Source organism: Rana temporaria, chromosome 2 (assembly GCF_905171775.1).
Source record: "Rana temporaria chromosome 2, aRanTem1.1, whole genome shotgun sequence".
NCBI lineage: Eukaryota > Metazoa > Chordata > Amphibia > Anura > Ranidae > Rana > Rana temporaria.
The window spans coordinates 17,417,517-17,444,751 of NC_053490.1; the positions used below are offsets into that span (position 1 = coordinate 17,417,517).

At 50.3% G+C, this 27,235-nt stretch overlaps 2 protein-coding genes across 2 annotated transcripts in view; both read right to left on the bottom strand.

Moving 5' to 3' along the window:
* Window positions 1-21,508: 21,508 nt before the first annotated feature.
* On the bottom strand, window positions 21,509-22,891 carry LOC120928491 (myosin heavy chain, non-muscle-like). Its single transcript, XM_040339586.1, has one exon. The coding sequence runs from the start codon at window positions 22,870-22,872 to the stop codon at window positions 21,577-21,579; it is 1,296 nt and encodes a 431-aa protein (XP_040195520.1). The 5' UTR covers window positions 22,873-22,891; the 3' UTR covers window positions 21,509-21,576.
* A 1,531-nt stretch (window positions 22,892-24,422) lies between these two features.
* Window positions 24,423-27,235, bottom strand: part of LOC120928865 (mucin-3A-like) — a 4,208-nt gene continuing 1,395 nt past the window's right edge. The window contains exon 2 of the mRNA XM_040339919.1: window positions 24,423-25,701. Coding sequence (XP_040195853.1) covers window positions 24,668-25,701 — 1,034 coding nt within the window. The 3' untranslated portion in view covers window positions 24,423-24,667. The remainder of the gene's footprint in view (window positions 25,702-27,235) is intronic.

The following is a 27,235-nucleotide window of genomic DNA, read 5'->3' on the forward strand; positions in this document are numbered from 1 at the left end:
ATGGTGGTGGGGGGGGGGTTATTTGTACAGCTGGGAGGATGGGGGTGGGGGGGGGGTGATTCGTACAGCTGGGAGGATGGCGGTGGGGGGGGGGCAGGTCAGTAAAACCTGTCTCCCGATTGGCCAAAGCTTTAGGCGATCCTATTGGTTGCCTAACGCTTTGGCGGAAAAGGAGACATGACGGAGGAAGCCTGAGGAGCCAAGCGGACACAGGAGCCACAGCCGCCACTACAGAAGAAGAAGAAGGAAGTGCTGCGTATGACGGGTACAAGTGACTGCATATGGAGGGCACATGACTACAGAACAGAGGGCGTATGACTACAGAAGAAGAAGAAGGAAGTGCTGCGTATGACGGGTACAAGTGACTGCATATGGAGGGCACAACTGCTGCGTATGACGGGCACAAGTGACCTACCCCAGTCTAGGATATTCACGGACCAAAAAAAAGCATCTGCGCATGCGCCTTGGACCAGCGATCAGCTGTGCTCCTGACGTACGAGCACCGGAAGTGACGCGGTCCGATTTTTTCACAGGTCCGAGGATGGTGGTGGGGGGGGGGGTTATTTGTACAGCTGGGAGGATGGGGGTGGGGGGGGGGGTGATTCGTACAGCTGGGAGGATGGCGGTGGGGGTGGGGCAGGTCAGTAAAACCTGTCTCCCGATTGGCCAAAGCTTTAGGCGATCCTATTGGTTGCCTAACGCTTTGGCGGAAAAGGAGACATGACGGAGGAAGCCTGAGGAGCCGAGGTCCGAGGATGGTACAGGACAGGTCCGAGGATGGTGGTGGGGGGGGGGTTATTTGTACAGCTGGGAGGATGGGGGTGGGGGGGGGGGGTGATTCGTACAGCTGGGAGGATGGCGGTGGGGGGGGGGCAGGTCAGTAAAACCTGTCTCCCGATTGGCCAAAGCTTTAGGCGATCCTATTGGTTGCCTAACGCTTTGGCGGAAAAGGAGACATGACGGAGGAAGCCTGAGGAGCCAAGCGGACACAGGAGCCACAGCCGCCACTACAGAAGAAGAAGAAGGAAGTGCTGCGTATGACGGGTACAAGTGACTGCATATGGAGGGCACAACTGCTGCGTATGACGGGCACAAGTGACCTACCCCAGTCTAGGATATTCACGGACCAAAAAAAAGCATCTGCGCATGCGCCTTGGACCAGCGATCAGCTGTGCTCCTGACGTACGAGCACCGGAAGTGACGCGGTCCGATTTTTTCACAGGTCCGAGGATGGTGGTGGGGGGGGGTTATTTGTACAGCTGGGAGGATGGGGGTGGGGGGGGGGTGATTCGTACAGCTGGGAGGATGGCGGTGGGGGTGGGGGTGATTCGTACAGCTGGGAGGATGGCAGTGGGGGGGTGGGCGATTCGTACAGCTGGGAGGATGGGGGTGGGGGGGGTGATCCCTACAGCTGGGAGGATGGCGGTGGGGGGGGGGTGATTTGTACAGCTGGGAGGATGGCGGTGGGGGGGGGGTGATTCGTACAGCCGGGAGGATGGCGGTGGGGGGTTGATCCCTGCAGCTGGGAGGATGGCGGTGGGGGGTTGATCCCTGCAGCTGGGAGGATGGCGGTGGGGGGGGGGTTGATCCCTGCAGCTGGGAGGATGTTGGGGAGGGGGGGGGTTGATCCCTGCAGCTGGGAGGATGTTGGGGGGGGGGGTTGATCCCTGCAGCTGGGAGGATGGTGGGGGGGGGGTGAGGATGGTCCCTGCAGCCGGGAGGATGTGGGGGGGGGGGTTGATCCCTGCAGCTGGGAGGATGGCGGTGGGGGGGGGGGTAATTCGTACAGCTGGGAGGATGGCGGTGGGGGGGGGGGTAATTCGTACAGCTGGGAGGATGGCGGTGGGGGGGTTGATCCCTGCAGCTGGGAGGATGGCGGTGGGGGGGGTTGATCCCTGCAGCTGGGAGGATGGCGGTGGGGGGGGGGGGGTTGATCCCTGCAGCTGGAAGGATGTTGGGGGGGGGGGTTGATCCCTGCAGCTGGGAGGATGTTGGGGGGGGGGGGTTGATCCCTGCAGCCGGGAGGATGTTGGGGGGGGGGGGGTTGATCCCTGCAGCCGGGAGGATGTTGGGGGGGGGGGGTTGATCCCTGCAGCCGGGAGGATGTTGGGTGGGGGGGGGGGGGGGATCCCTGGGGGGGGGTTGATCCCTGCAGCCGGTGGTGAGGATGGTCCCGTGTACATGGAGCCTAAAAAAATACAGAAGAGCGGAACTTTTTGGCACTTTAAACTTTCCTATTGAAATGAGTAATAAAATGGAAATGTGTTTGTTGGTCGGGTATTCAGAAGATCTCCACCTAAATAGACATTTTCTTGACAGTCTTTAATATTGGGCATTAAACTGTTGCTCCGCCTCCGTCCCGCCTACCCGAGTCTGTGAAATTCACGGACCAAAATAGTATGGGAAAAAGCAGGCTACTGTGTGTAAAGGGGCGGGGCTGGAGGCGGTGCTGGCGGCAATGTAATTGAGAATGTTGCTCCGCCTCCGCCCCGCCCACCCAAATCTATATTTTTCACGGACCTCTAGAAGCTCTGCTTAGGGACGGGGCTGGAGGCGGGGCTGCCGATAATGTCATTAAAACTCTTGCACCGCCTCTGCCCCGCCCACCCGAGTCTCTGAATTGTGCTTGATCCGCCTCTGCCCGCCTACCCCAGTCTATGATATTCACGGACCCAAAAAAAACATCTGCGCATGCGCTGCGCATGCGCCGTGGACCCGCGATCACAAGTCCGAGGAAATTTCACATCACCGGCGTCTTCAATCTTAGTAGGGTTGTCCCAATTAGGGTGCCCACGTGTCCCGGATTGCCCGGGACTGTCCCTTAATTGGCATCTGTGTCCCTGTTCCCGGATGCCTTCATTCCGGGACAATACAATGTCCCGGAATGAAGCACTGGGTAAAGTCATTATGAATTCAGCAGAGTCTGAGCCACGGTAGCGCTGTCTGCGGCATGCAGAACCACCTCCCCATGACTTTCATTGTGCTCACTGGTTGCTACAGCCGCTTGGCGTGTAGCAACCAGTGACATCACGGCTGCAGTGCACCCCCTCTGTTCAGAACTGAAAGCGCGGGAGGATTTCACTTCCTCCTCCGACCTCCGCGCTTCTGCTCTGCCTGCCTCCTGGGACCCAAAGCAGCTGAGCTCCGAGGCTGCCCTTTATACCAGAGAGGGACACAGCTTCTGATCTGAGAGGGAGAGCAGCATCATCACCTGAGGACAACAGAGAGAGGTGGCCCCGGGGAGAAGCAGAAGGCTGACTGGAAGGAACAGCACGAGAGGGAGTGAGAGAAGACCTGACCTGAGCAGCAGTGACATCCTCCCAGAGCCTGCACACCTTCTCCCAACGTCTTCTCCAGCTGTGCCTGTCATCAAGGCTGACAGAGAGGACAAGGATGGTCTGGAGGTAGGTGCATACATCACACACACCTACCCACAGACAGGGGCTGGGACAGGGGGTACAGGAAGGACTGCAGGCCAGCTTAGGGGTTCAATTTCACTCACCACCCCCCCCTCTCTCTCTCCCATCCCCCTCTCTCTCTCTCTCTCTCTCTCTCTCTCTCTCTCCCACCCCTTCTCTCTCTCTCTCTCCCTCACCCCTTCTCTCTCTCTCTCTCTCTCTCTCTCTCTCTCTCCCACCCCTTCTCTCTCTCTCTCTCTCTCTCTCTCTCTCTCCCACCCCTTATCTCTCTCTCTCCCACCCTTCTCTCTCTCTCTCTCTCTCTCTCTCTCCCACCCCTTCTCTCTCTCTCTCTCTCTCTCCCACCCCTTCTCTCTCTCTCTCTCTCTCTCTCTCTCTCTCTCCCACCCCTTCTCTCTCTCTCTCTCTCTCCCACCCCTTCTCTCTCTCCCTCACCCCTTCTCTCTCTCCCCTTCTCTCTCTCTCTCCCACCCCTTATCTCTCTCTCTCTCTCTCTCTCTCCCACCCCTTCTCTCTCTCTCTCTCTCTCTCTCTCTCCCTAACCCCTTCTCTCTCTCTCTCTCTCTCCCTCACCCCTTCTCTCTCTCTCTCTCTCTCTCCCCTTCTCTCTCTCTCTCCCACCCCTTATCTCTCTCTCTCTCTCCCACCCCTTCTCTCTCTCTCCCTCACCCCTTCTCTCTCTCTCTCTCTCTCCCACCCCTTCTCTCTCTCTCCCTCACCCCTTCTCTCTCTCTCTCTCTCTCCCACCCCTTCTCTCTCTCTCTCTCTCTCTCTCTCTCCCACCCCTTCTCTCTCTCTCTCTCTCTCCCTAACCCCTTCTCTCTCTCTCTCTCTCTCTCTCTCTCTCCCTCACCCCTTCTCTCTCTCTCTCTCCCCTTCTCTCTCTCCCACCCCTTATCTCTCTCTCTCCCACCCCTTCTCTCTCTCTCTCTCTCTCTCTCCCTCACCCCTTCTCTCTCTCTCTCTCTCTCTCTCTCTCCCACCCCTTCTCTCTCTCTCTCTCTCTCTCCCTCCCTCACCCCTTCTCTCTCTCTCTCTCCCACCCCTTCTCTCTCTCTCTCTCTCTCTCTCTCTCTCTCTCCCACCCCTTCTCTCTCTCCCTCACCCCTTCTCTCTCTCTCTCTCTCTCTCCCCTTCTCTCTCTCTCTCCCACCCCTTATCTCTCTCTCTCTCTCTCTCTCTCTCTCTCTCTCAAATTCAAATTCAAATTCAAATAAGCTTTATTGGCAGGACCAAATACAAGTTAGCATTGCCAAAGCAAGGAAAAGGGGAAGGGGGGTAATATAAAGGGGAAGGGGGTAATATAAAGGGGAAGGGGGGTAATATAAAGGGGAGGGGGGGGGGTAATATAAAGGGGAATGGACATAAGTCTGTGAAAGTCCTCAGGTTTCTCATGTCCCTCTCAGTCGGTGACACGCTGTCACATATTGGGCAGCTATCTTCACCATTGGCTCCTCTTCTCCCAGTAGAATTTGGAGTTTCCTCTTCTCTTCTGTAGAGTTGAAGTCCGGGATGAGAGCGGAGAGTCTCTGGAAGTGAGTGTCCCTCACTGATGAGTACTTGGGGCAATGTAACAGGAAGTGTTCCTCATCCTCCGGGACCCCCTGGTCACATTGCTGGCACAGTCTCCTCTCCCTGGGCTTGTAGGTCTGTCTGTGCCGCCCTAATTCCATTTCCAGGCTGTGGGCGCTCAGTCTGTACAGGCTCATTGTCTGTCTTTCTTTGGGGTCTTGTAGCACCTCCAGGTACGGGGCCAGTTTGTAGTCTCTCTGCAGTGACTGGTAAATTTTTAGTTTTTTGGAGTTTTTTATTTCGTGTCTCCATTCTCCAACATGTTTTTCTTTGGAGTTATAAATTATGATTTTTATTTGAGATTTTGTCAGGCCGAATTGTTGAGAGTTTTGGGGAGACAAGGTGTTGATGAGTTGTTGCAGGCCACACGGCTTGGACTGGTTCTTACTGTCCAGTAAGGCTTGATGGTGGTAGGAGTTGGGACTGCTGTTTTGTAGGTGGTCCCAGTATGATAGCGCCCTCTTCTGTACTGCGAGAAGTAAGGAAAATCTGCCCAACTCGGACCGGCAAGCACTGTTGGAGGTGCTCCGATGGACTTGGAGGAGGTGCTTGCAAAATTCCAGATGGAATATTTCTGTTGGGCTGGGGTCCCATTTGGATTGGTCTGGGTAGGTGACAGGACCCCAAACTTCACTGCCATAAAGAAGGATTGGGGCGATGACGCTATCAAATATTCTGAGCCAGACTCTCACGGGTGGTTTTAGGTGGTACAGCCGTCTCCTGATGGCATAGTAGGCTCTGCATGCCTTGTCTTTTAGTGCCTCTATGGCTGGCTTGAAGCTTCCTGATTGGGTAATGTCTAGGCCAAGGTATGTGTAGCTGTTAGTTTCATCCACAGTGCAGTTGTTTATTGTGAAGGAAGGGCTCTTTGTTTGTTTTGTATTTTTCTTTTGGAACACCATGGTTTTTGTTTTGCTGGAGTTGATTGGTAGTGCCCATGTGGCGCTGTATTTCTCCAGAACTTCCAGGCTGTCTTGTAGGCCTTTCTCTGTTGGTGACAGAAGTAGGAGGTCATCTGCATACAATAGGAACTTCACCTCGGTGTCATGTAGAGTCAGTCCTGGTGCTGCGGAGGATTCTAGAGCTGCCGCCAGTTCATTGATGTAGATGTTGAAGAGGGTTGGACTTAGGCTGCAGCCCTGTCTGACTCCTCGGGCCTGCCGGAAGTGTTCAGTTCTTTTCCCATTCACCTTTACGCTGCAGCTGTTCTCAGTGTATGAGCTCTTGATGACGTCGTATGTTTTCCCTCCTATTCCGCTCTCCAATAGTTTGAGGAACAGGCCTGGGTGCCACACTGAATCAAATGCCTTCTTAAAGTCCACAAAGCAGGCGAATATCTTCCCATGTTTTGTATGGTGGACATGGTTCTTGATGAGGCTGTACAGGGTGTAGATGTGGTCTGTAGTGCGATGGTTTGGCATGAACCCCGCCTGACTTCTGCTGAGGACATTGTGTTGTGTCAGGAAGTTGAGGATCCGTTTGTTGAGGATACTGTTGAATAGTTTCCCTAGTGTGCTGCTGACACATATCCCCCTGTAGTTGGATGGATCATACTGGTCTCCACTCTTATGGATGGGTGTTATGAGGCCTTGGTTCCATACTGTAGGGTAGTAACCAGCACTCAGGACCAGATTGAACAGTTTACACATTGCAGCGTGTACCTCTGGGGAGCCGTGTTTAATCATCTCTGGCAGGATTCCATCCATCCCACTGGATTTTTTGGTTTGCAGGTTTTGGATTTCTTCTCTCTCTCTCTCTCTCCCACCCCTTCTCTCTCTCTCTCTCTCTCTCTCTCTCTCTCTCTCTCTCTCTCTCTCTCCCTAACCCCTTCTCTCTCTCTCTCTCTCTCTCTCTCCCCTTCTCTCTCTCTCTCCCACCCCTTATCTCTCTCTCTCTCCCTCACCCCTTCTCTCTCTCTCTCTCTCCCACCCCTTCTCTCTCTCTCTCTCTCTCTCTCTCTCTCTCTCCCTCACCCCTTCTCTCTCTCTCTCTCTCCCACCCCTTCTCTCTCTCTCTCTCTCTCTCCCACCCCTTCTCTCTCTCTCTCTCTCCCTCACCCCTTCTCTCTCTCTCTCTCTCTCTCTCTCCCCTTCTCTCTCTCTCTCCCACCCCTTATCTCTCTCTCTCTCTCTCTCTCTCTCTCTCTCTCTCTCTCCCCCCTTCTCTCTCTCTCTCTCTCTCTCTCTCTCTCTCTCTCTCTCTCCCTAACCCCTTCTCTCTCTCTCTCTCTCTCTCTCCCCTTCTCTCTCTCTCTCCCACCCCTTATCTCTCTCTCTCTCTCTCCCACCCCTTCTCTCTCTCTCTCTCTCTCCCTCACCCCTTCTCTCTCTCTCTCTCTCCCACCCCTTCTCTCTCTCTCTCTCTCTCTCTCTCCCTCACCCCTTCTCTCTCTCTCTCTCTCTCCCACCCCTTCTCTCTCTCTCTCTCTCTCTCCCACCCCTTCTCTCTCTCTCTCTCCCTCACCCCTTCTCTCTCTCTCTCTCTCTCTCTCCCCTTCTCTCTCTCTCCCACCCCTTATCTCTCTCTCTCTCTCTCTCTCTCTCTCTCTCTCTCTCTCTCCCACCCCTTCTCTCTCTCTCTCTCTCTCTCTCTCTCTCTCTCTCTCTCTCCCTAACCCCTTCTCTCTCTCTCTCTCTCTCTCTCTCTCTCTCTCTCCCTCACCCCTTCTCTCTCTCTCTCTCTCTCTCTCTCCCCTTCTCTCTCTCTCTCCCACCCCTTATCTCTCTCTCTCTCTCTCTCCCACCCCTTCTCTCTCTCTCTCTCAATTCAATTCAATTCAATTCAAATAAGCTTTATTGGCAGGACCAAATACATGTTAGCATTGCCAAAGCAAGGAAAAGGGGAAGGGGATAATATAAAGGGGAAGGGGGGGTAATATAAAGGGGAGGGGGGGTAATATAAAGGGGAATGGACATAAGTCTGTGAAAGTCCTTAGTCTCTCATGTACCTCTCAGTCTGTGACACGCTGTCACATATTGGGCAGCTATCTTCACCATTGGCTCCTCTTCTCCCAGTAGAATTTGGAGTTTCCTCTTCTCTTCTGCAGAATTGAAGTCTGGGATGAGAGCGGAGAGTCTCTGGAAGTGAGTGTCCCTCACTGATGAGTACTTGGCGCAATGTAACAGGAAGTGTTCCTCATCCTCAGGGACCCCCTGGTTACATTGCTGGCACAGTCTACTCTCCCTGGGCTTGTAGGTCTGTCTGTGCCGCCCTAATTCCATTTCCAGGCTGTGGGCGCTCAGTCTGTACAGGCTCATTGTCTGTCTCTCTTTGGGGTCTTGTAGCACCTCCAGGTACGGGGCCAGTTTGTAGTCTCTCTGCAGTGACTGGTAAATTGTTAGTTTTTTGGAGTTTTTTATTTCGTGTCTCCATTCTCCAACATGTTTTTCTTTGGAGTTATAAGTTATGATTTTTATTTGAGATTTTGTCAGGCCGAATTGTTGAGAGTTTTGGGGAAACAATGTATTGATGAGTTGTTGCAGGCCACACGGCTTGGACTGGTTCTTACTGTCCAGTAAGGCTTGATGGTGGTAGGAGTTGGGACTGCTGTTTTGTAGGTGGTCCCAGTATGATAGCGCCCTCTTCTGTACTGCGAGGAGTAAGGGAAATCTGCCCAGCTCGGACCGGCAAGCACTGTTGGAGGTGCTCCGATGGACTTGGAGGAGGTGCTTGCAGAATTCCAGATGGAATATTTCTGTTGGGCTGGGATCCCATTTGGATTGGTCTGGGTAGGTGACAGGACCCCAAACTTCACTGCCATAAAGAAGAATTGGGGCGATGACGCTATCAAATATTTTAAGCCAGACTCTCACGGGTGGTTTTAGGTGGTACAGCCGTCTCCTGATGGCATAGTAGGCTCTGCATGCCTTGTCTTTTAGTGCCTCTATGGCTGGCTTGAAGCTTCCTGATTGGGAAATGTCTAGGCCGAGGTATGTGTAGCTGTTAGTTTCATCCACAGTGCGGTTGTTTATTGTGAAGGAAGGGCTCTTTGTTTGTTTTGTATTTTTCTTTTGGAACACCATGGTTTTTGTTTTGCCCGAGTTGATTGGTAGTGCCCATGTGGCGCTGTATTTCTCTAGAACTTCCAGGCTGTCTTGTAGGCCTTTCTCTGTTGGTGACAGAATTCTCCCTCACCCCTTCTCTCTCTCTCTCTCTCTCCCCCTCACCCCTTCTCTCTCTCTCCCACCCCTTCTCTCTCTCTCTCTCCCACCCCTTCTCTCTCTCTCTCTCTCTCTCTCTCTCCCCTTCTCTCTCTCTCCCCTTCTCTCTCGCTCTCTCCCACCCCTTCTCTCTCTCTCTCTCCCCCTCACCCCTTCTCTCTCTCTCTCCCCTTCTCTCTCTCTCTCCCACCCCTTCTCTCTCTCTCCCGCACCCCTTCTCTCTCTCTCTCTCTCTCTCCCCTTCTCTCTCTCTCTCTCCCACCCCTTCTCTCTCTCTCTCTCCCACCCCTTCTCTCTCTCCCACCCCTTCTCTCTCTCTCTCTCTCCCACCCCTTCTCTCTATCTCTCTCTCTCTCTCTCTCTCTCTCCATCACCCCTTCTCTCTCTCTCCCCCACCCATTCTCTCTCTCTCTCTCCCACCCCTTCTCTCTCTCTCTCTCCCACCCCTTCTCTCTATCTCTCTCCCACCCCTTCTCTCTATCTCTCTCCCACCCCTTCTCTCTCTCTCTCTCTCTCTCTCTCTCACCCCTTCTCTCTCTCTCTCCCTCACCCCTTCTCTCTCTCTCTCTCTCTCTCCATCACCCCTTCTCTCTCTCTCCCCCACCCCTTCTCTCTCTCTCCCCCACCCCTTCTCTCTCTCTCTCTACCTCACCCCTTCTCTCTCTCTCTCCCACCCCTTCTCTCTCTCTCGCTCCCACCCCTTCTCTCTCTCTCTCTCTCCCACCCCTTCTCTCTCTCTCCCACCCCTTCTCTCTCCCACCCCTTCTCTCTCCCACCCTTTCTCTCTCTCCCACCCCTTCTCTCTCTCTCTTTCACCCCTTCTCTCTCTCTCTCCCACCCTCACCAAGCCCCTCTCCCCTCCCAAATGGACACTAACAGGTGACAGCAAGTGAGAGTTAGTGATCCCATCCCTTCCCAAGCACTGCCACTTAACCCATGCCCCCAGCACTGCCAGTCTGCCACTGGCCTCATCCTCCTAATGAAGGACTACAGGTCCCAGCATTAGTCCCTTAGAGCTGAGGATCTGACATGCTCCCCCAATGGACGGGGTAGGAATCGGGTAGGTCAGTGTAATGATCAGGTAGGTCAGTGTAGGAATCAGGTTAGTGTAGTGGTTAGGTATTTCAATGCAGCAATCAATTGGGTCAGTGTAGGGATCAGGAAGGTCAGTGTAGTGGTCAGGTAGGTCAGTGTAGGAATCAGGTACAGTAGGTCAGTGTAGTAGTCGGGTAGGTCAGTGTATGTGCAGTTTTTACCCCAGATCCCTTGTGTCATTTGTATTTCTTTTGTGGTATAAAGTACAGGGTTTTATATACAACTTTAGTGCCTTAGATATAAACAGCATTTGTTTCATGTATGTTAGCCCAACATCGCAAGAACAATTACACTCTGTGAATCTAAGCAGCTGCAATGTTGGGCTTCCATACATGAAACAAATGCTTAAATAGGTAAGGGGCGGGGCCTCTCGGCCACGTCATATGGCGGCACTGCCTCCTTGTGATGTCACCGACCGCTGCTTGCTGGGGGGGGTGTCCCTGAATGGCTGTATGGAAATGTGGTCACCCTAGTTCCAATACCACTTTTTTAGGACTGAGTACAAGTACCGATACTTTTTTTTATGTACTCGCCGATACCGAATACCGATACTTTTTTTTAAATGTGTCCCCAAATGCAGCCATGTCCCCCGTATAACAGCCATGTCCCCAGTATAGCAGCCATGTCCCCAGTATAGCAGCCATGTCCCCAGTATAGCAGCCATGTCCCCAGTATAGCAGCCATGTCCCCCGTATAACAGCCATGTCCCCCGTATAACAGCCATGTCCCCCGTATAACAGCCATGTCCCCCGTACAGCAGCCATGTCCCCAGTATAGCAGCCATGTCCCCCGTATAACAGCCATGTCCCCCGTATAGCAGCCATGTCCCCAGTATAGCAGCCATGTCCCCAGTATAGCAGCCATGTCCCCAGTATAGCAGCCATGTCCCCAGTATAGCAGCCATGTCCCCAGTATAGCAGCCATGTCCCCCGTATAACAGCCATGTCCCCCGTATAGTAGCCATGTCCCCAGTATAGCAGCCATGTCCCCAGTATAGCAGCCATGTCCCCAGTATAGCAGCCATGTCCCCAGTATAGCAGCCATGTCCCCAGTATAGCAGCCATGTCCCCCGTACAGCAGCCATGTCCCCAGTATAGCAGCCATGTCCCCAGTATAGCAGCCATGTTCCCCTGTACAGCAGCCATGTCCCCCGTACCTACTGTTATCACCGCGGCGGGGAACATTACAGACAGCGTTCGTTTGAACAGCTGTTTTCCCCGCCGCGCATAGACACTCCCCCTTGGGCGGATCTGTCCAATCGCGAGCAAGGGGGAGTGTCTATGTGACTCCCCCTTGCTCGCGATTGGACAGATCCGTCCAATCGCTCGCCTACAGGGAGGGGCTGTGAAAAGGCGATTAAGCTAATCGCCTTTCCAGCCCCTCGGCGGAAGGAGGAAGTGGGACAGGAAGTCCCCTTCTCCTGAAGCCCCCACTCCCCCCCCCCAAAAAAATTACATGCCAAATGTGGCATGTAAGGGGGCGAGGAGTGGGTTAAGCGAAGGTCCATTTTTAGGTGGAACTCCTCTTTAATATACCTTTCACCAAAGATTCACACATTTTCTAATGGGTATCTGATGGGAAAATGTGTGAATTCTGGGTGAAAGTTCTGTCAAAATATTAATAAATAGACCCCCCAGTTTGCCCTGTGCAACGTGCATTATAGGAGTCACTACCTTTCGCGAATAATCCCTGCAATGTGTCTAATATGAGTATTTTCTATGATCATCAGCTCCATCTAGTGGCTGTAAGGGGGAATTTTCTTGCTTGCAGTCCTTCAGGAAAATATTGCATTATGGCCACTAGATGGAGCTGATGATCAGAAAAATCTACATAATAGACAAATTTCAGGGGCCCGGATTCAAAGAGAATTGTGCTTTTTTTGCCGAGGCGCAGGGCCCTCGATTCACGGAGCAGTAGCTCCGTAAATTGCGAGGGCGCGCCGGCAAAATTGCCCGGCGCTAGAGCACGCAATTTAAATGATCCCGTAGGGGGGCGGGAATCATTTAAATTAGGCGCGCTCCCGCGCCGAGCGTAGAGCGCATGCTCCGTCGGGAAACTTTCCCGACGTGCATTGCGGCAAATGACGTCGCAAGGACGTCATTTGCTTCAGAGTGAACGTGAATGGCGTCCAGCGCCATTCACGAATCACTTACGCAAACGACGTAACATTCAAATATCGCGACGCGGGAACGACGGGTATCCTTTAGCATTGGCTGCCCCTACTATTAGAAGGGGCAGCCTTACGCTAAACACGCCGTACGGAAACGACGTAACTTGCGTACGCAGGGCTCGCGCAACATTGTGAATCGGTGTTAGTATGCAATTTGCATACTATACACTGAGCACAATGGGAGCGCCCCCTAGCGGGCATCGCAAGAATGCAGCCTAAAATATGCGTGGCATAAGAGCCTTATGCCACGCAGATTTTAGGCTGCAGTCGGCGTTACGATGTTCCTGAATCAGGAGCATTCGTAACGCCGGAGCAAGTAAGCAATTGCGCTGTGTAACCTATGGTTACACAGGCGCAATTGCTACTTGAATCTGGGCCAGGGATTTTTAGCTCTGCTGTCTCTGGCCCAGATTCTCAAAAGAGATACGGCGGCGCATCTCCAGATACGCCGTCGTATCTCTGCGTAGCGCCGTCGTATCTATGCGACTGATTCTTAGAATCAGTTACGCATAGATATCCATTAGATCCGACAGGCGTAAGTCTCTTACGCCGTCGGATCTTAACTGCAATTTTTTTGGCCCGCTAGGTGGCGCTTCCGTTGATTTCCCCGTCGAATATGCAAATTAGCTAGATACGCGAATCCCCGAACGTACGTGCGGCCGACGCAGTAAAGTTACGACGTTTACGTTAGGCTTTTCCCGGCGTAAAGTTGCCCCCTGGGTCTATGAGGCGCAGCCAATGTTAAGTATGGCCGTCGTTCCCGCGTCGAAAATTAAAAAATTTACGTCATTTGCGTAAGTCGTCCTTGAATGGGGCTGGACGTCATTTACGTTCACGTCGAAACCTTGCGACGTCATTTGGAGCAATGCACACTGGGATATTTTAGGGACGGCGCATTCGCAGTTCGTTCAGCGAGGGGACGCGCTTCATTTAAATGAAACACGCCCCCTACCCGCCGAATTTGAATTGATTTACGCTACACCGCCGCAACTTTACAGGCAAGTGCTTTGTGAATAAAGCACTTGCCTGAAAAACTTGTGGCGGCGTAATGTAAATAAGATACGTTACGCCCTCACAATTTTGCGCCCATCTACGTGAATCTGGGCCTCTTTTTTTTAAAGATACACCTCATAAGCAAATAGATTTTTTTTTTAAAATAAAATCTAGCTTTAACAATTTTTTTCATTCTGTTTCCCATCTCAACAGTGGCAGCCCATAGTGCAGGGCGCAAGGGCGCCACCCCCCCATCCATGCATTCAGCCCCCTACTCTGCATGCGGGGCGCGGACGCATGGATTCCAATGTTTTTTTCTTTTCTTTTAAGCACATGATTATAGCCAAAGGTTCTAATAGGCTTCGAAATAAGGTTGGCTAGGGGCGCAAAGCACTGCCCCCTAGACACACCCACTTGTGTGACAATAGCAAATTAATATTCGCTATTGTCTTTATGATTCTCCTCCCGGGGCCAATCTGATTGGCTGAAAGGAGAAGCGATCCTATTGGCCGCCTAGGGGGAGGAGGGAGGAGACGCACGGCCGCAGCCCCCATGATGCCGAGGAGCAGATGCAGGGGAAGCTGCTTCCCAGAGGAGCGCTGTCCGTGACCTAGATGGGGTAAGTGTGGGGCGGACCTTCAGTATTTTTTTTTCCAACTTTCCATTTATTACATTTTCTGCCATTGTTGTTTTAACTATGAATAGGCTTTTCAAAAGAAAAAAAAAAAAAATAGTAAAACTTTTTTTTTTCTGCCAGTAGATACCTTATACAACCCACTTCCTGTTTCTTGTCTGGTCATTAGCCTAGGTTTATGACATCATGCACATCTCTCTCTGACAGTCTCATGAGAGTTTGCCAGAAAGGGAAGGGGGATAAGTCATAAGAGGGCCAATAAAAGCTGCAAAGATGGAGGTGTGCCTCTCTGTGTCTGTGTAGATCCAGGAAGTGAACAGGCAGCAGCTTCGGCTTCCCACAGTTAAAATGGCTGCAGCCAGTGGAGGGAGATCTCTGCAGCATATTTGGCAAGTACAGAATCACTGTATATATAAAATAATATGCAAAGTGGTTGGAGGGAAGCTTCAGAATGGTAAAGATGTTTTTATTACAAATTATGTGAGCAGACTGCAGTTCCTCTTTAACCACTTCCTTACTGGGCACTTAAACCCCCTTCCTGACCAGAGGACTTTTTGCGATTCGGCACTGCGTCGCTTTAACTGACAATTGCGCGGTCGTGCGACGTGGCTCCCAAACAAAATTAACGTCCTTTTTTCCCCACAAATAGAGCTTTCTTTTGGTGGTATTTGATCACCTCTGCGGTTTTTATTTTTTGCGCTATAAACAAAAATAGAGCGACAATTTTGAAAAAAAAAAAATATTTTTACTTGTTGCTATAATAAATAGCTAAATTTTTTTTTTTACGTTTTTTTTTTATCCTCAGTCTAGGCCGATACGTATTCTACATATTTTTAGTAAAAAAAAAAAAAAAAATCGCAATAAGCGACTGGTTTGCGCAAAAGTTATAGCGCCTACAAAATAAGGGACAGAATTATTATTTTTTTTTTTTTTTTTTTTACTAGAAATGGCGGCGATCTGCGACGTTATGGCGGACACATCGGACACTTTTGACACATTTTTGGCGCCATTCACATTTATACTGCAATCAGTGCTATAAATATGCACTAATTACTGTATAAATGTGACTGAGAGGGGAGGGGGTGAGGAAGGGGTTAAATGTATTCCCTATATAGTGTTCTAACTGTGGGGGAAGGGGGGTGACTGGGGGGGGGTGACCGATCTGTGTCTTTATGTACAAGAGACGCAGATCCGTCTCCTCTCTCCCCTGACAGCACCGCTGTCTGCGAGAGCCGGGAATGAGAGATGATCTCATATGTAAACATATGAGATCATCTCTCATTGGCCGCACAGATCGCCTAGAAAACGGCCGCTCCGATTGGCCGTTCACGGCGATCTGCAACTGGCTGTGTCCAAGGGAGCGCGCGCGAGGGAACGTGCAAAGGGGCGGCCGTAAAAAGACGGCCTGTTAGAGATTGGGAGCCGCGCTGAGGCCGTACAAAGTCGTACGGCCGTCAGCTAGTGGTTACGTTTTTTACCCTTTTGGGACCCGTCGGGACAATGAAGAGTTTCGGAGACCGTTTTCATCGGACATGTCCGCTCGGAGATTTCTGTCTGATGGTTGTACACACCATCAAACAGAAATCCGCGCGGGCAGGATACGCGTGACGTGCGCGACCCTGGAAGGTCAATGCTTCCACGCATGCGTCAAATCACTTTGACGCATGCGAGGGCTTTCGGCCAAGCGGACATTTCCGGTGAGTCGTACAGACGACCGAACATGTCCGACGGACAGGTTTCCAGCGGACATGTTTCTTAGCATGCTAAGAAATTTTTGTCCGTTGGAAACCTGTCCGATAGGCCGGACACACGACCGAACATGTCCGCTGAAACTGGTCCGCGGACCAGTTTCAGCGGACATGTTCGGTCGTGTGTACGAGGCCTAAGAAGACATAACTCCAAACTGTCCCTGATTTTGAGGAACTGTCCCTGATTTGGAGCAATGTCCCTCTGTCCCTCATTCCTCCTCATTTGTCCCTCATTTTGACCTGTGCCGGGTTAGCCCCCCCCATATATCCACAATGGCTCAAAAGTGATATGGTCCAGAAATATTTAGACAGAATTAAGGTGGATAAAGCACCTGGACCTGATGGCATCCACCCACGGATCCTAGGTGAGCTGAGCTCTGTCATTTCAAAGCCATTGTATCTAATATTTAGGGACTCATTAATGACAGGAATAGTACCACTGGATTGGCGCAGGGCCAATGTGGTGCCCATATTTAAAAAGGGAACAAAGTCTTTACCAAGTAACTATAGACCTGTTAGTCTAACTTCTATAGTTGGGAAGATACTGGAACGTTTAATAAAAGACCACATGGATGAGTTCTTGCTGGAAACAAACTATTTAAGCAGCAGACAACATGGATTCATGAAAGACAGAAGTTGTCAGACAAACCTGATTTCCTTTTATGAAGAGGTAAGTAAAACCCTGGACAGAGGCGTGGCTGTGGACGTGATATATTTGGATTTTGCAAAAGCGTTGGATACAGTTCCGCACACACGGCTCATGTGTAAGGTAAGGTCTACAGGATTGGATATATCAGTTTGTAAATGGATAGAAAATTGGCTGAAAGACAGAATTCAGAGAGTCGTGGTTAATGATTCTTACTCTGAATGGTCCAAGGTTATCAGTGGTGTACCCCAAGGTTCAGTGCTGGGACCCTTACTTTTCAATATATTTATAAATGATATTGGGTCTGGGATCAAAAGTAACATTTCTGTCTTTGCAGATGACACCAAGCTATGCAGTGGAATAACGTCCTTGCAGGATGTCTCCAATTTACAAGCCGACCTCAATGCTCTGTCTAATTGGGCGACTAAGTGGCAGATGAGGTTTAATGTAGATAAATGTAAAGTTCTGCACTTGGGGGCTAAGAATATGCATCATACATACTAGGGGGAGTACAACTGGGGGGATCTGTAGTGGAGAAGGATCTGGGGGTTTTAGTTGATCATAAGCTCAATAATAACATGCAATGCCAAGCTGCGGTTTCCAAAGCGAGGAAAGTCCTTTCTTGTATAAGAGAGGTATGGACTCCAGAGACAGAGATATCATTTTGCCCCCCCTGTACAAATCATTAGTAAGACCTCATCTGGAATATGCAGTTCGGTTTTGGGCCCCAGTTCTCAAAAAGGACATCGGAGAACTGGAGAAAGTGCAGAGAAGGGCAACCAAACTGATAAGAGGCATGGAGGAGCTCAGCTATGAGGAAAGATTAGAGCAACTGAATTTATTTACTCTTGAGAAGAGGAGAATAAGGGGGGATATGATCAACATGTACAAATATATAAGAGGTCCATACAGTGAACTTGGTGTTGAGTTATTCACTTTACGGTCAACACTGAGGACAAGGGGGCACTCTTTACGTCTAGAGGAAAAGAGATTTCACCTCCAAATACGGAAAGGTTTTTTCACAGTAAGAGCTGTGAAAATGTGGAACAGACTCCCTCCAGAGGTGGTTCTGGCCAGCTCAGTAGATTGCTTTAAGAAAGGCCTGGATTCTTTCCTAAATGTACAGAATATAACTGAGTACTAAGATTTGTAGGTAAAGTTGATCCAGGGTAAATCCGATTGCCTCTCGGGGGGTCAGAAAGGAATTTTTTCCCCTGTTGTAGCAAATTGGATCATGCTCTGCTGGGGTTTTTTGCCTTCCTCTGGATCAACTGTGGGTATGGAGTTGGGTGTATAGGATTTTACTGTGTTTTTTATTTTGTTTTTTTATTTTTTGTGGTTGAACTGGATGGACTTGTGTCTTTTTTCAACCTGACTAACTATGTAACTATGTCTTGTCTTATGCCTCGTACACACGACCAGTTTTCCCGTCGGGAAAACTTCCATGACAGCTTTTGGCCGTGAAAACTGCCCGTGTGTATGCTCCATGGCAGTTTTCCTGACGGGAAAACTGCTGTGAATCGCGGCAGGAAAAAAACAGAGCTGGTTCTCTTTTTTTTCCCACCGGGATTCAAGGCGGTTTTTAACCCGGCAGTTTTCTTATGGCAAACACTGCGATGGACACACGGCCGGGATTCCCGGCCAGAGCTCTCACCGCAGTTTTCCAGACGGGAAAACCTCTGGTGTGTACAGGGGGAAAGTTACTGAGCAGGTTCTCTGTTTTTTCCCCCTTTTTACCTCTGGGAATCCCGGTTGTGTGTACAGGGCTTTAGTGATCTTTTCACAAATACGGTGTCATTTTTTTAAAATAGCAGATAAAAATAAACATCTTTCTTCATTTTCTGACTGCTTGAATACATTTTTTGATGAAAAGTTGAAAACCACGGGCACTTGGGTACTAATCGTGATGCATCGCGGAATGGAATCGAATTGTGGACAGGATAATCGTAATCGAATTGAATCGTGAGACCAGTGAAGATGCGCACTCCTAATAGAAGAAGCCATAGAGCCCCTTCCAGCCTTGCAAATGTGGCCTGGGCATCCAAGTGGTAATGACCTCCGGTCATGAAAGGATTAAATAAAAGAGGAAGCAATTCAAATGTAAATATACCAAATTTTTATTGGGTGTTCTATGAAAGTATAATTATGGACCTAAACACATTTTTTTCCTTTTCCAACTATATATACTCGGATTAAACCAAGAGTCCTTTAGTAAAATCAATTGGCCAGAAGTGAAGATCTAGTGATCGTCTCGCCCATTCGCTGACACACTTTTGACCAAGAGATTCCAAGCCTGCCCACCACGGCAAGGTAGACTCTTCTAGGGCAGGATCTACACTAACTACACTAAGCTACCCTACTGGATGCTAGTCATCCTTTTTCTAATGTTGGGTGTATGTTTGTAGTATGGCCTAATTTGGTTGTGTGTGTGTGTGCATCTGTCTAAAGCATGGAGCGGTCAGTTTATGTACATCTGGACGTCCTCTGTTTGTGTAAGTGCCCTGCTGTCACCCAGTCCTCTGCCCTGCTGTCACCCAGTCCTCTGCCCTGCTGTCACCCAGTCCTCTCCTCTGCCCTGCTGTCACCCAGTCCTCTCCTCTGCCCTGCTGTCACCCAGTCCTCTCCTCTGCCCTGCTGTCACCCAGTCCTCTGCCCTGCTGTCACCCAGTCCACTGCCCTGCTGTCACCCAGTCCTCTCCTCTGCCCTGCTGTCACCCAGTCCTCTGCCCTGCTGTCACCCAGTCCTCTCCTCTGCCCTGCTGTCACCCAGTCCTCTGCCCTGCTGTCACCCAGTCCTCTGCCCTGCTGTCACCCAGTCCTCTCCTCTGCCGTCACCCAGTCCTCAGCCTTGCTGTCACCCAGTCCTCTGCCCTGCTGTCACCCAGTCCTCTGCCCTGCTGTCACCCAGTCCTCTCCTCTGCCGTCACCCAGTCCTCTCCTCTGCCGTCACCCAGTCCTCTGCCCTGCTGTCACCCAGTCCTCTGCCCTGCTGTCACCCAGTCCTCTGCCCTGCTGTCACACAGTCCTCTGCCCTGCTGTCACACAGTCCTCCGCCATACTGTCACCCAGCCCTCTGCTGTCATCCTGTCCCCAACTATGCTCGCTGTGTACGGCAGTTCAATGAGGGTCAACAAACATCACAGGGGGTATAGACAGGGCTGGTGCTAGACTTTTGCGCCCCTTCTATACCTTTATAGAGCTATAGAAATTATATTTTAGCAGTATAGAAGTTTGGGGGGGGGGGGGGCGCAAGTAGCTGGTCTCGCCTAGGGCGCAAAAAAGTCTAGCACCGGCCCTGATCCAGAGTCGTGCTGATCCTTTAGAAGAGATGGGTCTTCAGTTTTTTCCTAAAAGCCTGATGGTTTTCTTCCATGCGAATGGTCGTGGTAGAGCATTCCAAAGCCGAGGTCCTTGGACTGAAAATCTACGTTCTCCCTTAGATTTGTAGCGGGCTGTGGGGATTTCGAGAAGGTTTTGGTTAGTTGATCGGAGCACCCGATTGGTGACGTAGGGTTTGATTTTCTCGTTTAAGTATTGCGGAGCGATTCCTTGTGCGCATTTGGGAGTGAGGCAGAGTGTCTTGAATGTGATCCGATCCTTTACGGCTAGCCAGTGGAGGGACCTCAAGACCGGGGCGATAGATTCCCACGTTTTTTTACCTGTTACCAGTCTGGTTGCCATGTTCTGGATGACTTGTAGACGCGAAATCTGGTATTTGGGTAGTCCTAAGTAGAGGGAGTTTGCGTAGTCGAGTCGGGAATTGATGATTGTACCAACCACTACTGCTTTATCCTCTTCCGGGATGAAGGGGATGAGTCTACGTAGCATGCGGAGAAGGTGGCCAAACTCATCTTGCCTTCTGGTAAAAAAAAACCCGGTCCTCCCGATTTGAGGATGAAGGAATCACATGCTCTGTCCCATACCTCCCAACTTTTCAAAATGCAACCGCGGGACATTCATTCAATTTATTTTTCCATGCCATTAAAGTTGTTGAGGGGGGGATGGGTTTTCGGTTCAACCGTCCCCACACACCCCCCCTGTTTTTACCTGGGCACGTAGCCAAACTCATCTTGCCTTCGGTCCAAAATTTTGGTCCTCCCGATTTGAGGATGAAGGAATCGCATGCTCCTACCCCCTTACTGTGCTCTCCTAACCCCCTGTTCTGTGACCTCCTAAAAAATGGTATTGGTGCATCCCTAACTGAATGTAAACAAAAGAATTGCCAGCAATAATATTTGAAGATATATCAGCATGGGGTTCCCCCCAATCCATACTATGCCCATCAGGTCTGGTATGGATTCGAAGGAGAACCTCACGCCAAAATTTAAAAAATAATTATGTGGGTTCCACCAAAATGAATACCAGAGATTTATCAAAGCATGCAACCTGGCAGGCTAGGAAAGGGAGGGGCGAGCGAGCGCCCAGTCCCCCACCCCCAACCATACCAGGCCACATGTCCTCAACATGGAGGGTGCTTTGGGGTAGAGGGGCTCCCCTCCCCCTCCCCCAAAGCACCTTGTCCCTATGTTGATGCGGACAAGGTACTCTGGGGGTGGGGAGCCCCCTACTCCAAAGCACCCCCACATGTTGAGGGCATGTGGCCTGGTATGGTTCAGGAGGTAGGCGGGAAAGGACGCTCACTCGTCCCCCTCCCCCCCTTTCCTGGACTACCAGGCTGCATACTCGGATAAAGGTCGGATTTTGGACCCCCAAACCATTATTTTTTTTTTATTTTGGCGTGTGGTTCCCCTTAAAATCCATACCAGACCTGATGGACATAGTATGGATTGGGGGGAACCCCATGCTGATTTATCTTAAAATTGTATTGCTGGCAATTCTTTGGTTTTCATTCAGATGTCAGCGGGAAACCTGCCGACAGCTGATGAGTCATTAGTTGTTAGGACACAGAAGACAGCAGGGACCAGTGACATCACTCAGCACGAGTCGCGCATGCACAGCAGGGAACCAGCAAATGAAGCCGCTTCCCTTTCCGAAGATGGCGGCGGCATCCGACGTTGCAGGCGCCCTGGACAGGTAAGTGTCCTTATTTTTAAAAAGTCAGCAGCTGCAGTATTTGTGGCTGCTGACTTTAAAAAAAAAAAATTGGCGGGCATCCGCTTTAGTCTTGGTCTTCTTCCCTCACTTCTTTTTTAGTTCTTTCATTTTGCAAATTCCTCTTGCAAGTTCTTCTTGCTCACTGCGAGTTCTTTTTTCACTGGTAGTTCTTTTTGTTTTTGTCTGTGCTGATTTCTCTTGCATCTTTGAACTGCGAGTTCTTGTTCCCTTACCACACCTTTTTTTAGTCGCTGATAGTTGTTCTTTCGTCGCTGCGAGTTCTCCTTCCATGGCTGTGACTTTTTCTTCAATCTCCATGAGTGTTTCTTGATGCATTTTTTGTCGGTCTGACAATCTTTCTTTTGTCTCTGTAAGTTCTTTTTCCTTCACTGCCAGTTCATTTTTAGTTTTTGACAGTTCTCCTTGCGTCTCTGCAAGTTTTTCCCTCACTGCCAGTTCTCCTTGCGTCTCTGCAAGTTGTTCCCTCACTGACAGTTCTCCTTGCGTCTCTGCAAGTTTTTCCCTCACTGCCAGTTCTCCTTGCGTCTCTGCAAGTTGTTCCCTCACTGACAGTTCTCCTTGCGTCTCTGCAAGTTTTTCCCTCACTGACAGTTCTCCTTGCGTCTCTGCAAGTTGTTCCCTCACTGACAGTTCTCCTTGCGTCTCTGCAAGTTTTTCCCTCACTGACAGTTCTCCTTGTGTCTCTGCAAATTTTTCTTGCATCTTTGCAAGTTGTTTTTCCCTCACTGGTTCCAGGTGGGTTTGATCCTCCCTGACCGCCTCGGTATCAGCGGTCTCAGTGGAAGTGACTGGAGGGGTCTCCCATTGTGGTTGATCTTCCCCAGGGCCGAAAAGCCAGGACAGCCAGCCCTGTTCTTCCCTAACTGTGAGTTGTTCTTTCCTCACTGCAAGTTCTTGTATCTCTGCAAATTTTTCTTGCATCTTTGCAAGTCGTTCTTCCCACACTGCGAGTCGTTCTTCCCTAATTGCGAGTTGTTTTTCCCTAACTGCGAGTTGTTCTTCTTTCCTCACTGTCAGTTCTTGCGTCTCTGCAAATTTTTCTTGCATCTTTGCAAGTTGTTGTTCCCTAACTGCGAGTTCTTCTTTGCTCGCTGCGAGTCTTTGCGTCTCTGCAAGTTTTTCTTGCATCTTTGCAAGTTGTTCTTCCCTCGCTGCGAGTTGTTCTTTTTTCCTCACTGCGAGTTCTTGCACCTCTGCAAGTTTTTGTTTAGTCACTGAGAGTTCTTCTTCCATCGCTGAAACTTCTTCCGTCAATGTGTGTCTTTTTTCATTTATTATGCACACTTCAGTCAGCTGTGTTTGCGGTTCGTTCCTCTCAGTGATTCCTCTTTCCACATCTCTGCTTTGCTCCATCATCATGCGTCTTTTCTTGCAGTAACAAATTCTGTGGAGATAAAGAAAGAAATGTTATAAGAATGTTTCCATAAACCAGCAGAAATTTTCAGAATTAATAGCTGATGCCACTTAACCACTTAAGCCCCGGACCATATTGCTGCCTAAAGACCCAAGGTGTTTTTACAGTTTGGGACTGCGTCGCTTTAACAGACAATTGCGCGGTAGTGCGACGTGGCTCCCAAACAAAATTGACGTCCTTTTTTCCCCACAAATAGAGCTTTCTTTTGGTGGTATTTGATCACCTCGGCGGTTTTTATTTTTTGCGCTATAAACAAAAAATAGAGCGACAATTTTGAAAAAAATTCAATATTTTTTACTTTTTGCTATAATAAATATCCCCCAAAAACATATATAACATTTTTTTTTCCTCAGTTTAGGCCGATACGTATTCTTGTACCTATTTTTGTTAAAAAAAATCGCAATAAGCGTTTATCGATTGGTTTGCGCAAAATTTATAGCGTTTACAAAATAGGGGATAGTTTTATTGCATTTTTATTAATTTTTTTTTTTTTACTACAAATGGCGGCGATCAGCGATTTTTTTCGTGACTGCGACATTATGGCGGACACTTCGGACAATTTTGACACATTTTTGGGACCATTGTCATTTTCACAGCAAAAAATGCATTTAAATTGCATTCTTTATTGTGAAAATGACAGTTGCAGTTTGGGAGTTAACCACAGGTGGCGCTGTAGGATTTGGTGTACACTGTGTGTGTGTCTACAACTGTAGGGGGGTGTGGCTGTAGGAATGACGTAATCGATCGAGTCTCCCTATAAAAGGGATCACTCGATCGATGCAGCGCCATAGTGAAGCACGGGGAAGCCGTGTTTACATACGGCTCTCCCCGTTCTTCAGATCCGGGGAGCGATCGCGACGGAGCGGCTATAAACAAATAGCCGCGCCGTCGTCCCGGATCGCTCCCCGAGGGGACCCGACCGCCGCAAGTCGCGGGGGGGTCCCGATCGGACCCCCGACCCACGTCTAGGCAGGGACATACAGGTACGCCAATGTGCCTGTACGTGCCATTCTGCCGACGTATATGTACGTCGGGAAGGGGTTAAATCTGTGTTTGATCGAAAACAAATAGTCACACGCCATCACCCCATTTGTTACTGTTACCAGCAGCCTCCGTTCATTCACCCCTCCCCCATAGAACGAAATGTTAGGCCCTGTACACACAATCAAATTTTCCGTCGGAAAAACCATCGACGGAATTCCCCTCAAGCTTGGCTTGCATACACACGGTCACACAAGTTCTCTGAACTTTTGACTGTCAAGAACGTGGTGACGTACAACACTATGACGAGCCGAGAAAAGTAAGTTCAATGCTTCCGAGCATGCGTCGAATTGTTTCCGAGCATGCGTCGGAATTTTGCACGTCGGAATTGCCACGGACGATCTGAATTTTTTCAGTCGAAAAAGATGGAGAACCTGCTCTCAATCTTTTGCTGGCGGAAATTCCACCAGCAAAAGTCCGAAGGAGCATACACGTGGTCGGAATTTCCGACCAAAAGCTCACATCGGACTTTTGCTGGCGGAAAATCCGATCATGTGTATCTGGCATAAGAGGTGCATTATGACCAGTGAGGGGCTTGTGCTGCTAAACCCCGGAAAATAAGTACAGAAAACACACCGCTTCGGTCTGATCAACTGCTCGCCTATAGGAAAAGTGGTAAATATTGGGAGGGGGAGGGCTCATACAGTGGGTGATAGCATGAAGTGTAATGGAGAAAACCTATGAAGAATTTGCAATAACTTACATAACTATCGAAATGATGACGATGACTACTAGAAGACCGACTCCAGCTAAGATGCATGCTAATGGAAGGTAGCCATTTCTCTTCAGTTGATAGAAGGTCTTGGTGATAAGTTCCACACATAAATCGATTAATACTAATCCTGTATTATAAGTACTGGTCTCTGTTGTTGTTGTTGTCATTGTTGGAGACATCATGGGGACCTCCTCAGTGGAAGTGACTGAAGGGGTCTCTCTCTGTATCTCCACATTGCTTTGGTCCTCGCTGACCGTCTCGGTATCAGCGGTCTCAGGGGAAGTGACTGGAGGGGTCTCCCATTGTGGTTCTTGGTGGCTTTGGTCCTCCCTGACCGTCTCGGTATCAGCGGTCTCAGGGGAAGTGACTGGAGGGGTCTCCCATTGTGGTTCTTGGTGGCTTTGGTCCTCCCTGACCGTCTCGGTATCAGCGGTCTCAGGGGAAGTGACTGGAGGGGTCTCCCATTGTGGTTCTTGGTGGCTTTGGTCCTCCCTGACCGTCTCGGTATCAGCGGTCTCAGGGGAAGTGACTGGAGGGGTCTCCCATTGTGGTTCTTGGTGGCTTTGGTCCTCCCTGACCGTCTCGGTATCAGCGGTCTCAGGGGAAGTGACTGGAGGGGTCTCCCATTGTGGTTCTTGGTGGCTTTGGTCCTCCCTGACCGTCTCGGTATCAGCGGTCTCAGGGGAAGTGACTGGAGGGGTCTCCCATTGTGGTTCTTGGTGGCTTTGGTCCTCCCTGACCGTCTCGGTATCAGCGGTCTCAGGGGAAGTGACTGGAGGGGTCTCCCATTGTGGTTCTTGGTGGCTTTGGTCCTCCCTGACCGTCTCGGTATCAGCGGTCTCAGAGGAAGCGTATAAAGGGGTCTCCCTTTGTGTTTCCAGGTTTCTTTGTTGCTTCCTGACCGTTTTGGTATCAGCGGTCTCAGTGGAAGCGACTGAAGGAGTCTTCCATTGTGTTTTCAGGTTTGTTTGGTGCTTCTTGAATGTCTCGGTATCAGCGGTCTCCGTGGACGTGGGATCTGATGAAATAAAAACAAAGAAAATTAATTTAAATGTCCAAATAATGAGCTATAATGTTCAACAAACCAGTTTACATTCATGACTATAAATCTATTCCAAATGTCCCTCTGCCCCCATCAAAACTGTCCCCATCAAACAGCTCCCATCAAATTTGCCCCTATTAAACTGCCCAATCAAAATTTTCCCCATCATATTCCTCTACTGTAAATAGGTGTGTGTGTCCCCTCCCCCGGGCTCTGTATGTAATCAGAGCTGAGATTCTCCAGCCCCCTCCCCCCATCGCCCATCACTGTGAATAAGAAGCTTTGTGTAACAATGGCAACAAAAGCCTGGCTGCCCTTTTCAAACATGGCGCCGGATGTGCATCGCGTCATTTCTGGTTCACAGAAATAAAAAACGCGGTGCCCCATTGATGACACACATGATCTCCCAGGAGGCATTGCAAACCGGAAATGATGGCGAGAGGAGGAAGAGGAGGAAGGGGAAAAAACAAAAATACTCAATTTACACAGAAAGTGCTGGGAAAAAAAAGTATCCAATTTGTTTCCAGTGCACAAATTAGTGAGGAGGAGGAGGAGTTGTAAAAGTGGGTGGAGCTCCGCTTTAAATGTAATATCATTGTATAGTGTGAGAAGTGATGATGAGATACAATACATCACATTGTAATCACCAGATGTCTCCTGTGTGGGGGGATTTCTGGGTATAAGATTTCGTATTGTGTGGGGGAAAAAAACTGACAGGGAAAGGGTTAAACAAATTACCCAGAAGCCCACAAGTCCCTCTGAGCTGGACCTGCCCAGCCTGGTCCTGGTCCCACCCCCACAGTAGACCCCCCCCATGGTAGATCCCCCCCACAGTAGACCAGGGGTGTATTTAGGTTTTGTGCTGCCCTAGGCCTGGTGAAACTTGCGCACCCCCTACTTTATATATGACGCACCCCTTCCTTTTTAAGACTTGTCCTGTCATTTTCATGGGATGAGGACAGAGGGATAGGGTGGGATGAGCACAGGGGGACAGGGTGGGATGAGCATAGGGGGACAGGGTGGGATGAGCACAGGGTGGGATGAGCACAGGGGGACAGGGTGGGATGAGCACAGGGGGACAGGGTGGGATGAGCACAGGGGGACAGGGTGGGATGAGCACAGAGGGACAGGGTGGGATGAGCACAGGGGGACAGGGTGGGATGAGGACAGGGTGACAGGGTGGGATGAGGACAGGAGCACAGGGTTGGATGAGGACAGGGGGACAGGGTGGGATGAGCACAGGGGGACAGGGTGGGATGAGCACAGATGGACAGGGAAGGATGAGCACAGGGGGACAGGGTGGGATGAGGACAGGGTGGAATGAGCACAGGGGGACAGGGTGGGATGAGCACAGGGGGACAGGGTGGGATGAGGACAGGGTGGGATGAGCACAGAGGCACAGGGTGGGATGAGGACAGGGTATGATGAGCACAGGGGGACAGGGTGGAATGAGCACAGGGGGACAGGGTGGACAGGGTGGGATGAGCACAGGGGGACAGGGTGGGATGAG